Here is a 16,662-nt window from a genome sequence, read left to right as displayed (position 1 = left end):
TTGGCATTCCTATATTCATGGGATCTCTACATTCTGACTCTATCCCAACTTTCACTGCTCTCTACTAAGAAACACTATAACCAACTGTTTCCTAAGAGCTATTAAAACCACCTCTCCAAAGCTTATTCTTCAAAATACAGCTCAATTCCATCTCCTCAATAGTTTCCTAATGATTCTCCCTTCCTTGTACTCTCACAGCACTTAGTCTTTGTGCTACTCACTTTAGAACCTCATCACAATTCCCATAAGCTCCTCTAAACTCTCACAGCACTTATTAATTGCACCCTTTATTTAACCCTTTTTAATAGGCCACATATACATTGGATATTTTTATAGCTGAGACATAGCAGGTATGCCCAATTAGTCAACTCTTCTTAGCACAGCACTCTATACTTCTCTATTACACAGCTTTTTACATAGCATCATAATCATTTGTTTATATGTATCCCCCTCATCCAATAAAGAATATAAGCCTCCCTAGGGGGCCCTGTGTTAAGTTTCTTAGTACTGCCAAAGGCTAACATACTGCTCACAAGAGTATATAGTAAATAAATCCTTTTCAAATTAGTGAATGAAAGACTAAATTAGCTGAAAACAAGAGAACATGATCTAGACCAGAGACTGAAAATTAGTCATCCATAGGCTGATCTAGCCAACAGACTTAACTTTGGCCTGCACAATATTTAAGAAAATTGGAATTAGTTAACAACATTTAGAAATTGGGAAATTGCACACAAAATCCAGATTTCTGACTTTTCTTAGGGGGAAAAAATTGTTAAGATCTGCCATATGCCCTAAAAGGCAAAAAGTGACTAGAGCACAGTTGCTTCCTTTACATTCGACATGCACTCTTCAGTTAGGCACCTTCTTTGCTTTACTTGTTTATGTCACCTCTCTGGCCCTTGCAGGTATGTAGGTTTACAATCAATGATATAGACCCATGAATTTCTGGCAGACTTTCTAAGCCACTTATTCAAATTTGGGGCATTTCTAATCCCTAGCCACCATGTTTCTCCAATGCTAAACAGGTTTATTAAAATCTCCTAGCCTTCTCTCATTCCAAATCTTGACAAAAGGAGTCTACTGAACAGTAGTGCCCAGTGGTAAAGCCAGAAAACACAGTTTAGATGGATCACTAGTACTTGATTAGAATGATGGTTTTTGGTTCATAGCTCAAATTTTATTATGTATTTCTTCCAGTGAAATATTCTATTAGAGTGGACTCTTATTCAAAGTATACTGTTAACAATCACTTCTCATACTAAGTCAGCCAGTTAAGAGAGAGTTTATCTTGGCAAATTAAATTCAATAAATATTTATGCAGTACTTGCAAAATTACAGGCTCTGTGGAATGGTTAAGACACGAGCTTTGAAATCTCCAAATCTACCAAGTCTGGTACCAAATCTGGGCTCCATTCTTTAGCTAAAAAACTCTTGAAAGTTACTTCTTTAAGCCTCCGTTTTCTTACTTTTAAAATCTGGACAATAACAGTACTTATTTCACAAGACTGTAGCATGGCTTAAGGAGACAATGATATAAGGCACTTTAGTATATAGTACCTAGCACATAGAAAATAATAAAAGCAGCTATCATTTGAGTATTTGAGTACAGAAACAAAAACTACAAACTTCCTAGCTACCAAAAGGATCAGAGACAAATAAAAGTATTACTTTATAGTAATGCAAAAAAAACAAAAAACAAAAACTAACAAAACAAGATCTCTGAGCAAAAGTCTTTAAGTTCTATAACAGTGTTATTAATAAAGCATATGGAAACACAAAAGAGAGTAATCCTATAGGGGGTAGAGAGGTAACATATGAGCTGAAATAATAAACAGGATAATGCCAACAGGAAAAAGGGCAAAACAGACAAAGTCCAAAGACAAGTAAGAGAAAAACAAAAGCAATAAAGAAATTGAAGTGTTTCTTCCCAGGGACAGTTAGTAGGCTGGAATAGGCAGAAGAAGAAAAAGTACATGAGAGGGAACTAGCAAAAACAAAAGCTAGGAAAGAAGGCTGGGATCAGGATTCAGGCTTTCAAATCGCATTATTGAGGCTTACTAAATGGAAGCACCATGCTAGGGCATGGAATAGAGGAAAAGATACAAAAAAAATCCCTTCCCTAAGAAACTTGATTATCTGGCATGGTGCACATCATTGGTGCACAATAAATCAGTAAATGTCCTTAATAAATCTAGTCAAACGGAAAAGAGAAAGGTGTTGCAACAGGAAGGTTTAAGAGAAATAAGAGTTGACCACCACCTGATGGCAGACCTAAAACTCTATAAACCCTCTTCCTCCACGTGCACTCACACATACACACATCCCTCATAGCACACAACTGGCTAATTCCTAAACAAGAATACGAACGTAACATGTGCAGACACAAATAAGTTCAATTATTTGTTGTATAACATAAACTAGGGAGGTAACTAATTTGATGGCACATCACTTAGATAAGGAACTAGGGCTTCTTATTTCTTATTTTTTTTGGTGAGGAAGATTGGCCCTGAGCTAACATCTGTTGCCAGTCTTCTTCCGTTTTTGCTTGAGGAAGACTGTTGCTGAGCTAACATCTGTACCAAACTTCCTCTATTTTGTACGTGGATTGCCACCACAGCATGGCTGATGAGCAGTTTGTAGGTCCATGCCCGGGATCCAAACCCATGAACCCCAGGCCACCGAAGCGGAGCGTGCAAACTTAACTACTATGCCACCAGGCCAGGCCCAATTTTTGTTTTTTGGTGTTTTTTTTGTTTTTTGTGTGTTTTTTTTGGTGAGGAAGATTGGCCCTGAGCTAACATCTGTGCCAATCTTCCTCCACTTTGTATGTACAATGCCACCACAGCATGGCTTGATGAGCAGAGCATAGGTCCACACCTGGGATCCAAATCAGCAAACTACAGGCCGCTGAGGCAGAGCATGTGAACTTAACCACTATGCAACTGGGCCGGCCCCACTAGGCGTTCTTAAAAAAGTGGCTGATTCTAGGGCTGGGGCAGGGAAGGTACAAAATGAGCCTGGACCATCTTGTGGTGCCAGAAAGTTAAAAAGTGCTAAACAAACAAAAGAACGGGGCCACATCAAAAGGGTACAGGAGCAAACTGCAAGAGCTCCCAATGGCCAAAGCTTCAATAATTTGAGTGACAAATAACAACAGCACAAAGAATAAAATAAATATCCAGGAGTGCATACTATTACAAATAAATGATTGAATAAATGATTAAATAAATAAATAAATAAAAGAAGAAGGGATAAGTCTTCCTTACAAAAAAATCCCAATTAATAAATACAGAAGGAATGAAGAAAAAGAGAAAATCACCACTAGAAAACAATAAACCCTGCTACAGTTATGCTCTACCAATGAATGCTAAAATTAATAAGCAAAAGTTTAAGAAGAAACAGGGTACTTGTATGCCCTCAAAGTATCTCCCCAAAACATTTTATAATTTACAAAGCAATACATAGTACTTTATAGTGGAGAAACCTGGCAAATATCACCTTAACCAAAGAACCAAGGTTAATATTACCAACAATAAGACATACTGACATCAAGTACCCCTGATATGATATACAGAGAAGGGCACATCACCTCTGCATTATTCTTCCCCAAAATGCACTACCTCAACCTAATCATGAAAAAACATTAGACATATCCAAAGTAAGGAACATTCTACAAAATACCTGACAAGTCCTCTTCAAAAGTGTCAAGGTCATAAAAGACAAGAAAAGATTGAGGAACTGTTACAGACTGGAGGAGACTAAGGAGACATGACAATTAAATGCAATGTGGGATCCTAGATTGGATCCTGAATTGGATTCTGGAACATAAAAAGAAAAACTGATGAAATCCGAATTAAGTCTATAATTTACTTAGTAGTTAACAGTACTGTTTAGTCAAAAGTATTGCACCAACATTAATTTCTTAGTTTTCATAATTGTGTTATGGTTATATAACATGTTAACATAGAGGAAGTGATTGAAGGACATATGGGAACCCTTTGTACTATTTATGTGACTCTTCTATAAATCTAAAATTCTTTCAAATTAGAGTTAAAAAAAATCTTTGATGATAAAAACAGTACTACTTGCAATACTATGCTGTTTTTTAACCTTAGACTCACTATCAATTTACCTGAACTGTGGGTATTGTTTTCCAGTGAATGCTACGTTATCTCTGCTCTTACTTTATGTTATGTTAGTCTTATAATATAATAAAGCTCTAGCAAACTAATATTCTACCAAAAATATTCACCTAATTAAAAATACTTATTTCCTTTTCTGACATCCTAAAAAACTACTAGTAATCAGAATTTCATCTTTAATTATATAAGCCTCCACAAAGCTTTATCTTCAATAGAAGCCAACATTGTTATTGCTTACAGCATAAAAATAATAATTTAAATAAAATCCTTACCTTCCAACCACTGCCAGCCTCTCTATAATATGGGAAGTTATCACAAATCCACTGGTAAATCTCACTTAGAGTCATTTTCTTTTTGGGTGAGCTATTAATTGCAAATGTAATGAGGCTGGCATAACTGTATGGAGGTTTCCCATCTTTGTGCTGTTGGACTTCTTCCTGGTCCAGGGTTGTATTTGGGTCAAGGAGTGCACTCTTCTTGGAAATTCCTGTTCCATGTGCATTTTGAGTAGCATCAGATTTTTGGATGGCTGCTCTCATCGTGAGCTGTGGTAACCAGTCCATAGATGTTAAGCTGCTCTCCAGTTCAGACGTCATCCTGAAGGTAAATAGACTCCTTAGTCAATATCAAGGAAAGAACCCCTGCTTCTGAAAATATCCAATATTCACAAATCTAGGAGTTCCAAAGTGAGGGAAAGCCTGAGTTAAATCTGGAGGAAAAAGATTGAGTATGTTAATGATCAAACCAAATATTTAAGGGATCAACATTTCCAATCTTTTTTCTTAATTTTTTCCTCTCCAAAACACAACAAATTCGGTTTTAAAATGTTTAAAACACAGAACAATACATACACACAAAGTGATTCTGACGCCAATCTTACTAAAAAAGACCGTCTGTCACTTTAAATAGGGCAACAGGATCACTGTATCCTTTACTCCCCAACACCACAGGCCCTTTAAAAACTTAAGACTGTACATCTGGCCTTTCTTTTACAAAAATTTTAGGGGAGAATACAAACAAAAGAATCCCAAAAGTAAAGTGGAAGCAAGAGGTCAGAGAAGTAACTGAAAAACAGGCACAGGAATTTGCATGGAGGAAAGAAGGTAGAGTTGAGCAGGTGGGAGGTAGGAAGAGTAAAGCAGGGTAGACAAGAATAGCAAGGAGACAAGCTAGCTGGGGGAATTGACCGAAAAGAGGAATGCAAACTCAAGGACACTGATGAACAACAGAAAAGGAGGATAGGCAGTACCAGGCAGTTAAAAAAAAAAAAAAAAAAAGTCAAGGAACAAGTTTAAGAAAACTAAAGATCTGGGAGTGTAGGATACAAGAGATTCAATCACATAAATGGACAGCAAGAAAAGCATTAAAAGCTTGAGGACAGGCTTACACAAACATCCAGTGATATGGATTCTGTAATGTATTTCTCTCCAAGGCTGAAAAATTCAGACCATTACCACCCAAAGAAAAAAAGAAAAACAAAATCTGCCAGGTTAACACGTATTCTGAAGAAGGGAGGAAGCTTCTCTAAGAATTGAAGATAAAAATATAAAAATAAAGCTTGACTCTTCATACTGGAATTGCTAGCTTTCAGCAGAGGGTACAAACCTTTCTATCCTGGGATCAAAGAAGCCTGACAATAAAGTAGAGAAGAATGAAAGACTTCTAAATGATATCAAAATAAAGCAAGAAAAAGAAAACAAAATAAGAAATTTAAAGTACCTCAGTCGAAAGAAAAAATTTGTGGTTAAGAAAATCCTATATAGGCCCCTCATCCCAAATGACTGCAGGCAAAAAGTAACCTGCAGTATGTGCTCAGGATCTGAATTTCTGGGAGGCAATAAAGAAATGACAAAGAAAACAGGCTCTTGAGACAGGCAGACCAGAGTTCAAGTACTGATTCTACCAGTTACTAGTTATGGGACTATGAAAATGTTAATTAATCTCTCTAACCTTCAGCTTTCTCATCTGTACAATGAAACAACAGTAGTACCTACACTTAAAATATTATTTTGGAATGAAATGTGATAACATACACACAGAAGAAACATTCAATAGTGTTAGTTAATAACATTACTCTAGGAGTATCTCGGGAGGGTACCAATGTACTATCAAGTAAACCAGATTAAGCAATAGCAATTATAAATCATGAGAGAGCCATGAGGATTCTGTCTGTATTGCCAGTGGAATCCTATTATCTTGTTTTTCATATATTTTAATCCACAGTTTTACCTTTCTCATTTTCTCAAATTCCATCCATCTCTATTGTATGCATTCCTCTGAAACCTGACCTTTAAATTCCTCTATACAGCACCTTCAGAGATCTAAAAAAACCTTACCATCCTGCTCTACAATCTCAGCCAGAAATGCTTGTTCCCAGCACAAAATAAATTATAGGAACTTGTGGAATAAGGAGACAAGATAATTTAGAGATCACAGAATATCAAAAGAGCGGGCAAAGTACCCTAGAGATTAGAGACCAATCTCTTCAATCTAAAGATGAAAATTCAGGTCTACTGAAGTTAAAGACCTGCCCAAATTCACATAGGTAGTTAACAGCAGAAATAAAATCAGAGCCCAGATCTCCTCATGCCCAACCCAGTAGTTTTTCTCCCATACCTCATCTGTAAAATGAGCATCATAATAGTACCTACCTCACTGATGTAAAGTATTTAAAACAGTGACCGGCAAATAGTAACTATTCAATAAATGTTAGCCGTTGGTGGTGGTGGTGATAATAATAGTAGCTGCTGTTATTACTATTCACATTTCATTCTATAAACATTGGCTATTATTATACCATATTGTCATCCTATTTGCCTCAACTAAGTCTCCACTGAGTAGCTTTATTTTGTTCAAATTCCCAAAGCAGCCAGTCACACATTTTCAAACTTAATATAAAAGCATGTTCCAAATTGGAATATAATTGATATTGCAGATGCCCCCTATTGAGAACCATCTTTAACTTCTGTTTTCCTTCCACCGGTGCCACTAATTAAGACTTTATGAGAGTCTCAGTAATATAAACATACAATAAGTAGGTACTTAATACGCATTATAGCATTTAGCAAGAATTTATAATTACACGTGTACATGGCTATGCTAGAGTGAGATGTTACACACACACACACACACACACACACACACACACAGAGGAAGTATAATAAAATTCCTGTCCTCCAGGAACCTGTAGTTCAATTAGAAAAGTGAAACACAAGAAAAAGCTGAAAAAGAGTGCAAGGCTGAGTTCTGGGTGCTCTAATGGTTCAGAAAAGAAAAGAAAGAACATGGACTGCAGCCTTGAGAGGTAGAGAAGAACAAACTTCAGCTAAGACTTGAAGAAAGTCAAGATCTAAACGGACTGGAAAGAAAATGGTCCCTAGTCATCAAAGGTATCATGAGTGAGAATTATTCCATTGTGTGCTTATTTTCATCAGTTCTGCTAGAGCAGATTTAAAGTACACCATAAAATATCTCTCAAGTTTAAGCTCTAAAAAAGTGGGGCTTCTCTTTTGTTTGCAATTTATTAAATTTTATATATTCTTAGTCATTGCAGTGGTTCTCCATTAAGCACTAAGAACAGAAAAAAACGGGGCCAGTGGTTAAGTGCGCACGCTCCGCTACTGGCGGCCCGGGTTCGGATCCCAGGCGCGCACCGACACATCGCTTCTCCAGCCACGCTGAGGCCACGTCCCACATACAGCAACTAGAAGGATGTGCAACTCTGACATACAACTATCTACTGGGGCTTTGGGGAAAAAAAAGGAAGAGGATTGGCAATAGATGTTAGCTCAGAGCCGGTCTTCCTCAGCAAAAAGAGGAGGATTAGCAGGGATGTTAGCTCAGGGCTGAACTTTTTCACAAAAAAAAAAAAGAACAGAAAAAAACGACCATTAGATGCAACTAGATTATCAGTAACTTGAGAAAGAAATCTCTTAGTGAAATGGTGATGACAGAAGTCTACTTGTATAAGAGAACAGATGGTGGTCAATTTAAAAACAGCATGGGAGGCTCTGAGGAATCTGGTTATGGAAATCCAGTTAAGAAATGTCAGGCCCTCATTACCTCACCTCATACCAAAAGCTTCTTAGCTGGCCTTCTAGACTCTGATTTCTCACCACTCCTCCCTGCTAACCACCTCCAGAGTCCACACAGACTCCAAGAGAAGTCTGTCAGCATTGTTTTCATGTCATTGTGCCCCAAAACTTTCAATGGTTCCCTTTCTCCTAAATACTAAATCTAAACTTCTCATTTTCAACTACTTTAGCTTTTATTTTTTATTAATCTTTCTCTAAATTCCTAGAGCAATTATAACCTCAGTTTGGCATTTACCATGCTGTTTTATATGAATAATTAACTGCATCATATGTCTAAGCTTTCCTCCTCCCTCTGCCCTCACCTCCTCACTGAGGATAGTGACCATATACTAGTACTTCAGATGCTACCTAACACCATGCCAGGTACACATTATCTGAAAAATAACATAGTATTTGGATAAGAAATAAGTCTTCCTTTCTAGAATGTCTTTTCCTTCTTACTCTGCCTAGCTAACTTCTACTTTTTCTTCAAGACTCAGACCAAACATCTCCCCCTCCAGAAAGCCTGGGCAATCCACTCCTCCCATCTTCCAAATCCTAAACTGAACTGGATCCTGCTCCCAGACTAGAATATAAATACCTCTATCACAGGACTTGTACAGAATTAACTAACTTTATCTATCTCTCTCCCATGAGACCATGAGCTCCTTGGAAGAAAGAACTTGCTTATTCTTTTCTGTCTCCCCAGTGCCTAGGAATATAGTAGGTAAAGGGTCAATAAATGGTGGTTAAATGATTGAAATAGTGACTATCCAATGAAGGTGTGGGTATGCTCCTCCACAAACAAGTGAGACCACACAAGTTTAAAAGCTAAAAGGAGGAGGTGAAAGAAAAGAAGCTTCAATACCATGAGGTAAAGATAATCACAGGATTGAAGTCCTTTATGAATTAGAAAAAAGTATGACTTAAAGAAGAGATTGACAAGCAGCACTACACAGGAACAGAGACAGTTCTACTGAAATAGCAAAGCAAAATGCGAAGATGGAAGCAAACATAAAAAGATAATGTTATTTGTGGGAGAAAGCAAGGCATGGAGAACTTATGTCTGAAGTTCTTAAATCTATGATGGTTATATGTCGCTTAAAAGAAGTCTCATGAGGAATTCTTCCTGCATAAAATGAAAAGGTAAAGAGCATCAAGATATAACAACTCAATACTAAGTCACAAGACGGCAGGAGGAGAGGGAGGTTCTTATCCTACTTTATAAAACACTGCTACTGATATGATCTCAAATATGCTTTTGCACATTGCTTGGCCTGCCTCTACAACTTCCCTAACTCCCATGGAGTAGCCAAAGCTTACTCAGAAAGTTTTCAAGTTTTCAACGGTATCAAAAAGGGAGGAAATGGGTAGAGATATTGTAGGCTCCCTAAATGGAGGTAAGAGGAAGACATCAAGGAAAATAAAATGACTAAGAATAATGAGGGTAATGATGTTGTGACCTAGATATTCCTGAATCCTCCCACTCCACTCCTGGCACTTGGCATTTCATCTTAAGACTTGGCAGCATGTGAAAAATTGAGCAACTGAGAACTCAAAAGAAATTCTTGTAATTACCACAGCAGTATTTCTGATCACATGCATCTCAGGGGGTCTATAGACATCCATTTTTTTAATACATATATATTTTATATAACATATAACTCCTATTACAGCATCTCAGCACCCAAGGCAACCAGAAGCAAGGTCTATGCCAAAGACCACTAAATGCCACCTAATATGTTTTTACCTTCCTCCTTAGGAATACAACCCCAATTTTGTTCTGGATGGCACTGCGCCTTTTGCCCTTCCTGTGTCTGGAATGTGAACACAATAGCTGTTGCTCCAGGCATTATCTTGGATCATAAGGTGATCTCTGAGAATGGAAGCCACACACTGAGGATATGGGAGCAGAGAGAAGGAATCTGGATCCCTGATTTTTTGTGAAGCAATTGTGAAACTGCCATCCTAGCCCTGAACTGCCTATCTTCCAGACTTTCTATGTGTTTAACTACTATAAGATCTCTACCAGCAGGTGAATGCAATTCCTAACAAACATGGAATCTGGGACATGGAAGTGGGGTGATAAAATAGAACCTAAAATGAGACACTCTTTTTGTTTGTTTGTTTGTTGCTGGGAAAGATTTGCCCTGAGCTAACATCTCTTGCCAATCTCCCTCTTTTTTTTTTCCTCCCCAAAGCCCCAGTACATAGTGGTACATCCTAGTTGTAAGTCCTTCCAGTTCTTCTATGTGAGCTGCTGCCACAGCATGGCTATTGACAGACAAGTGGTGTGGTTCCGTGCTCCAGAACCGAACCTGGGACGCCGAAGTGGAGCACGCCAAACTTAAACCACTAGGCCATCAGGGCTGGCTCAAGACACTTTCTTAAAGAAGGAGTTGATAAGGCAAACATTAAGAACTCTGATACTGCAGGTTGGAAAGCTGGACACTTATTAAAGAGTGACAAAGGATTTGATAAAACCATCATCTGTAGACGTTGGAAAGCAAACCATATGCCAACTGAGGTTACAGCAAGGAAAGAAATATAGAAAAAAATCAGAATGTTGGCATGTGTTGGCTCCTTCTTGCCACTTAAAGTCCTAAGAGAGAAATAAACTACCATTAGAGTTGCAAGCAGAGATGGAGAAAATGCAGATATGCTACGGGAGGTACTCCCTGCCTATGGTCTGCAATTCAAGCTAAGAGTCATATGATTTAAGCCTTGCGAGGCTGGAAAAACACCAACTGCTTCTGAAGTAGCAAACTGAAGTAAATGAGTAGTAGCCGCAAAACTGCAGCCTTAGCAGGAGAGAAGACGGATGCCTTGCCAGACAAAAGCAATGTTGTAAGGGTGTTGTCCTTCCACCCAAGGCTACTGTTTTAAATGGCCTCACCAGAGCCATCATTCCCTCAGGAGCCAAAACAGGTCAATAAACTTGGATGGGGGAAAATATATTCTTTATTTTCACTAACTTATAACTGAAATTGAGCATTTTCTTTAATTCTAAAAGTAGACAACAAATCATAGTAGCTTTAACAATACCTGCAACTTTGCCACCAACAAAAATCACAAATATATTCATATCATGTGACAAATGCTGCAGAATCTCAAATTTTTATTCAAACTCCTCAACCATTCAAAGTTATGATAGTGTCTTAGACTTGCCACTAGATCTTTTATTTAATGTGTTAATTTAAAGGCACACATATTACTAGGTTACAAAGCTAATATTTTGCTAACCGTATTTCAATATAATTAATTGACTTTCTTTGTAATCCTAAGTATTTTATGAATTTTGAGACATTATTCTGAGAAGAGTCCACAGGTTTCATCAGACTGTTGAAGGGATTCCATGGCACCAAACAAGGTTAGAAATCTCTGGGGAAGGCAGAGCACAAAGGTGAGAGTTTTCACATTTAAACATTCTGTCTGGGCAGGTTCTTTAGCTCAAAGCAATAAAAAGTCTAGAAACTAGGGGCTGGCCCGGTGGCGCAGTGGTTAAGTGCTCGCGCTCCACTTCAGCGGCCCGGGGTTCACAGGTTCAGATCCCAGGCGCGCCCGGATGCACCACTTGTCAAGACTGTGGCGACGTCCCACATAAAGTGGAGGAAGATGGGCATGGATGTTAGCCCAAGGCCAATCTTCCTCAGCAAAAAAGAGGAGGACTGGCCTTAGCCAGATCCTAGCTCAGGGCTGATCTTCCTCACAAAAAAAAAAAAAAAAAAAGTCTAGAAACTAAGTTTCTTGGTCTTTTGTTTTTGTTTTTGTTTTTTTTTTTTTGCTGAGGAAGATTTGCCCTGAGCTAACATCTGTGCCAGTCTTCCTCTATTTTGTATGTGGGTCGCTGCCACAGCATGGTCACCAACAACTGGTGTAGGTTTGCACCTGGGAACCGAACCCGGACCGCCGAAGCAGAGCACGCCAAACTTAACCACTAGGCCACAGGGCCAGCCCCAAAACTAAGTTTTTTAAGATAACTGTATGTGGGGGTAGGAAACAGAAAGAGTCTAGATTGCAAAAGTCTCTTAAGCTTTCAAAATAATACTCAAGCTCATTAATAAGAAGTGAGCTGTAAAAGCTGTGCATTTCCCAGAAAGGGCACCTTCACCAATATCCATCTCAGATGCGGCCATGGAGGATACTGGACAAGGTAAGACCTCTCAGAGGGCATAGGGGACAATGGAGACCCCACTAAAGAGCAGAACCAAGAACGTTATTACACTGCCAGGGAGTCTCTGCCACTCCTACCCAGGAAGACATTATACTCAATATGGACTAGTGACTACTGAGTGTGTCCCATTATCCCCTTTTCTGAATAACAGCTTGTATTGCTATTATCCTATTCCTTCTCCACTCCTATATACTAGGTATGTAGAGTACAGATTACTCATCTTTGGTTTACAGGTCTTTGAACCACAAGAAGCCACTCTGGAATCTGATGAAACGGACTGTACCCAGAGAGCTTGGATTTTCAGCTAGATATAATAACTGGATGAAACTCTGGGTTGTCTCCCTTGGGAAAAGGATGAGCGAGTTCCATATATAAGAAAAAGAGTAGATGTGGATATTTGAGTACCCAAAGGAGCAGAGCAAGGCAGAAACCTAAAAAGAAATAAAATCTACTACAGATTGACTTTACATTTTATAACTATGTAACATATTTTTAAATTTATAAATGAATAATTTAAGCTATTTCCAAGCAAAAGTAGCTGGTGTTTTTTTTTTCAAAATTAGTTATCATATACCAGCAAAATCAAAGTTTCTATTTTTAGTTCAATTTCAGCAAAATAACACAGTCAATGTCCTACATTTAAAAAGATATGGCTTGGTGATTAGGAACACAGGCTCTGGACTAAGACTGCCTGGATTGGAATCCAAGCTCTTCCACTTTTAGCTATGTGACCTTAAACAAGTAAATTAACCTCTTTATGCCTCAGTTTCCTCATTTGTAAGATGAGGATAAAAACAGTACCCATCTCAAAGAATTGTTGTGAGGATTAAATGAGTTAATACATACAAAGCACTAAGAATAGTTTCTAATACATAGTAAATAAGCACTCAATAAATGTTAGCTATTAATATTTTTATCAAAGTCACACTCTTCAGAATTTTCTAAATTTTAAGTGATTGTCATTCTTACTCAGTGGTTTTAGACTTACATGCCCTAAATCACACAATAATCATTTAGCAAACTCAATGGAAATAAGCCCCTCATGAGTTCAATTATTTATTCTAAAGAAGTGACTCAGAAGGGATTGTTTTAAAATTTTGTTGTAGATTGCATATGAGAATTGAGAACATTTTTTCCCATAGAAATAAGACCATATGATGATGATTCCTGAAACAGCCAACAAAATGCTATTTATTCTGTAAAGGAGTTCTAAGTCCACAGTTGTAAGAATGTAAAAGCCCCAGGTGGATATCTTGTAGCAGAGAGACAAAGGTGTAACAAGGAAAAGAAAGAAATAACATTTTTCCATTTTCCTGGTGCAGGACTAGCTTGCTCCTGACAAAACTTCAATATAGTTTGTATCTACCATACTTCTCACTACCTTCTATACCTTGGATCTCCCATCTCACATTGCCCTAAACCCCCAATGTTGGAGTTATAAACTCCAAAATTAATTACTTGCTCTTCTCCTCCCATAAAAACGCCCATTTTTTCAAAGTACTTGATGTCTGCTCCACTTAAGGGGAAAGCGTACAGCATCAACCTAATCTCCACTAAGGTATGAACAACTGAGCCTTTTTGTGTGTGTGAGGAAGATTAGACCTGAGCTAACATCTGCCAATCCTCCTCTTTTTGCTCAGGAAAATTGGCCCTGGACTAACATCCATGCCCATCTTCCTCTACTTTACATGAGACGCCGCCACAGCATGGCTTGACAAGCAGTGCACGTGGGCGCACCTGGAATCTGAACCTGCAAACCCCGGGCCACTGAAGCGGAGTGTGAGCACTTAACCACTGTGCCACCGGGCCGGCCCCTAACTGAGCCTTTAAACTTCCTACGAGCAATGACCTTTTTTAAAAGATAAACTGAAAAAATCCTCACTGGTTTCAAGTGAAAATACAGGTGGAGGAACCACAATTTAGGATATAGAATCTAATACACAAATAGTAGAAGGTAATTCTTCAAAACTCGAGGCAACTTTTCTTTCACCCCTAAAATTCCAAGTATATTCACAATACCGCTTATGCAAAAATTTGGAGGATTTAGTGAGACAACTGCCATTTGTACACACAGTTGTGATTGCAGAGCTATTTACCATAAAATCAGAGATGAAAAAGAACCTAATTAGGTCATTTCTAAAAGTCCTAGTATTACTTATTTTGCAGACCAACAATATTCTTTAAGATCTCCAAGTCAAGAAAAGTTCACAACTTATTTCATCTGTTCTAAGGTATGTAATTCATTGTGGTTTTTAAAAAAAGTTTAACAGGCTAATCTCTATCTCCCTTGCTATAGAAGAAAATTTTTTTAAATTCTATCTTGGAAAATGAGAAATGGTCAGTTCTCTTCATAACGACACTTCATATATTTTATAATATTAACACCATTTGGGTTCCTTTTTTTTTTTTTTGGTGAGGAGATCAGCCCTGTTCTAACATCCGCCAATCCTCCTCCTCCGTTGTTTTTTTTTTTTTTTTTTTTTTTTGCTGAGGAAGACTGGCCCTGAGCTAACATCCGTGCCCATCTTCCTCCACTCTACATGGGACGCTGCCACAGCATGGCTTGCCAAGCAGTGCGTCGGTGCACGCCCAGGATCCAAACCGGCGAACCCTGGGCCGCCACAGCAGAGCGCACGCACTTAACCGCTTATGCCACCGGGCCCGCCCCTGGGTTTCTTCCTTAAGTTTAAAGTTCAGAACTTCTCCAACAGGATCTGATTTAAGAACCATTATAGGGCTGGCCCCGTGGCTTGGCGGTTAGGTGCGCGCTCCGCTACTGGCAGCCCGGGTTCGGATCCTGGGTGCGCACCTATGCACTGCTTCTCCAGCCATGCTGAGACTGCGTCCCACATACAGCAACTAGAAGGATGTGCAACTATGACATACAACTATTTACTGGGGCTTTGGGGAAAAAGAGGAGGAGGACTGGCAATAGATGTTAGCTCAGAGCCAGTCTTCCTCAGCAAAAAGAAGAGGATTAGCATGGATGTTAGCTCAGGGCTGATCTTCCTCACTAAAAAAAAAAAAGAACCATTATATAGTCATTGCTCTTCTCTAGATTCTCTCCAAATTACTCCACAAATATATAATCTTAGATTCATAAAACCATATTCTAAATTCATACAAGCCAACTCACAGTTAGAACTCCATTTGGGGTACAAACTTACAGATCATATGGTCAAAAGCTATTTTTATGCTATATGTGTAACTCTAATCTTAATATTTTACACTACAATTTAGAGAGTAAAAATAAATATTTTTGGACATTAACCACTGACCTACATTCTGTCATTAAGTAAATACTGTATTTTGCAATTAAATCTCACTCTACCTACTGGAATCTCTGCCTCTGAGTAGCTGGAAAGACTGATGAATACTAGTCTCTTTGACACAAGAAGACTTAAAGCCATCTTTGCAGCTGTTATTTAAAAACCCAGACAGAATCTGCTATTAATACTTTTTATACTTTGTTTAAAAAAAATTATATATATAAGTATAATAAAATTCTTCTGAGTAACATGTGTCCACTGGTTCATTTGTCTCATTAAAGTGTTTATCCTGACCCGTTTACAACCATACTGCTTCAACTCACCACACAACATTTACTGGATATCCTACATCAGTTTTATCTCCACACATTCTGCCTCCCTGGCATTACACCAATAATATGGCTCAGTACCAGCAGAGAGCTAACACTGTGAAAGGTGATCCTGTCTTATCTTTTAGTGTTAATATGATGTGCAGAAAATGCTAGAGAAACAGCTTAAGCTGCTACATATGATGTCTATGGTTCACTGGTCCTCAAAGTGTGGTCAAGAGAGCCTTTCAGGGGATCCGAAGGGTCAAAACAATTTTCATAGTAAGATGTTATCTGACTTTTTCACTCTCATCCTCTCATAAGTGTATAGTGGAGCTTTTCGGATGCTATGTGATGAATGATATCACAACAGACTGAATGCAGAGTCAGAGATGAGAATCCAAATGTCTTCTATTAAGCCGGATATTTTAAAAATTTGCAAAAATGGAAGGCAATGCCAATCTTCTCACTCATTTTTTTTGTTTTGGAAAATAGTTATTTTTCATAAAACATGTTATCTATGTTAACATATAGTGGGTTTATTGTTATTTCTATGTAAATTAATAAATATTTTAATTTTTTCTTAGTTTTAATTCCTAATACAATAAATTTTGATAGATATAGTTCACATGAATGCTCTTTGAATACTAAATAATTTTTGAGACTAAAAAGTTTAAGAACCATGTAATAATA

At 38.1% G+C, this 16,662-nt stretch overlaps 1 protein-coding gene across 10 annotated transcripts in view; it reads right to left on the bottom strand.

Annotated features, from left to right (window-relative positions):
• The window catches only part of FOXJ3 (forkhead box J3), a 162,993-nt gene that overhangs the window by 106,397 nt on the left and 39,934 nt on the right, over positions 1-16,662 (bottom strand). For 9 of the 10 annotated variants that reach the window (XR_015555769.1, XM_004443128.3, XM_087446152.1 and 6 more), the window contains one exon: positions 4,418-4,742. Coding sequence is in view for 9 of the 10 variants with exons in the window: in XM_004443128.3 (XP_004443185.1) it covers positions 4,418-4,742 (325 nt within the window). In the remaining variant the exon portion in view is untranslated. Of the gene's footprint in view, positions 1-4,417; positions 4,855-16,662 lie in introns of all 10 variants that reach the window. The other variant, XM_087446157.1, reaches the window with a different exon arrangement.

This window comes from Ceratotherium simum, chromosome 22 (assembly GCF_057802395.1).
Source record: "Ceratotherium simum simum isolate JZ-2026a chromosome 22, ASM5780239v1, whole genome shotgun sequence".
In the NCBI taxonomy this organism is placed as follows: domain Eukaryota; kingdom Metazoa; phylum Chordata; class Mammalia; order Perissodactyla; family Rhinocerotidae; genus Ceratotherium; species Ceratotherium simum.
The sequence above is the reverse complement of the archived record's forward strand: the minus strand, read 5'-3'. Positions and strand labels throughout refer to the sequence as shown.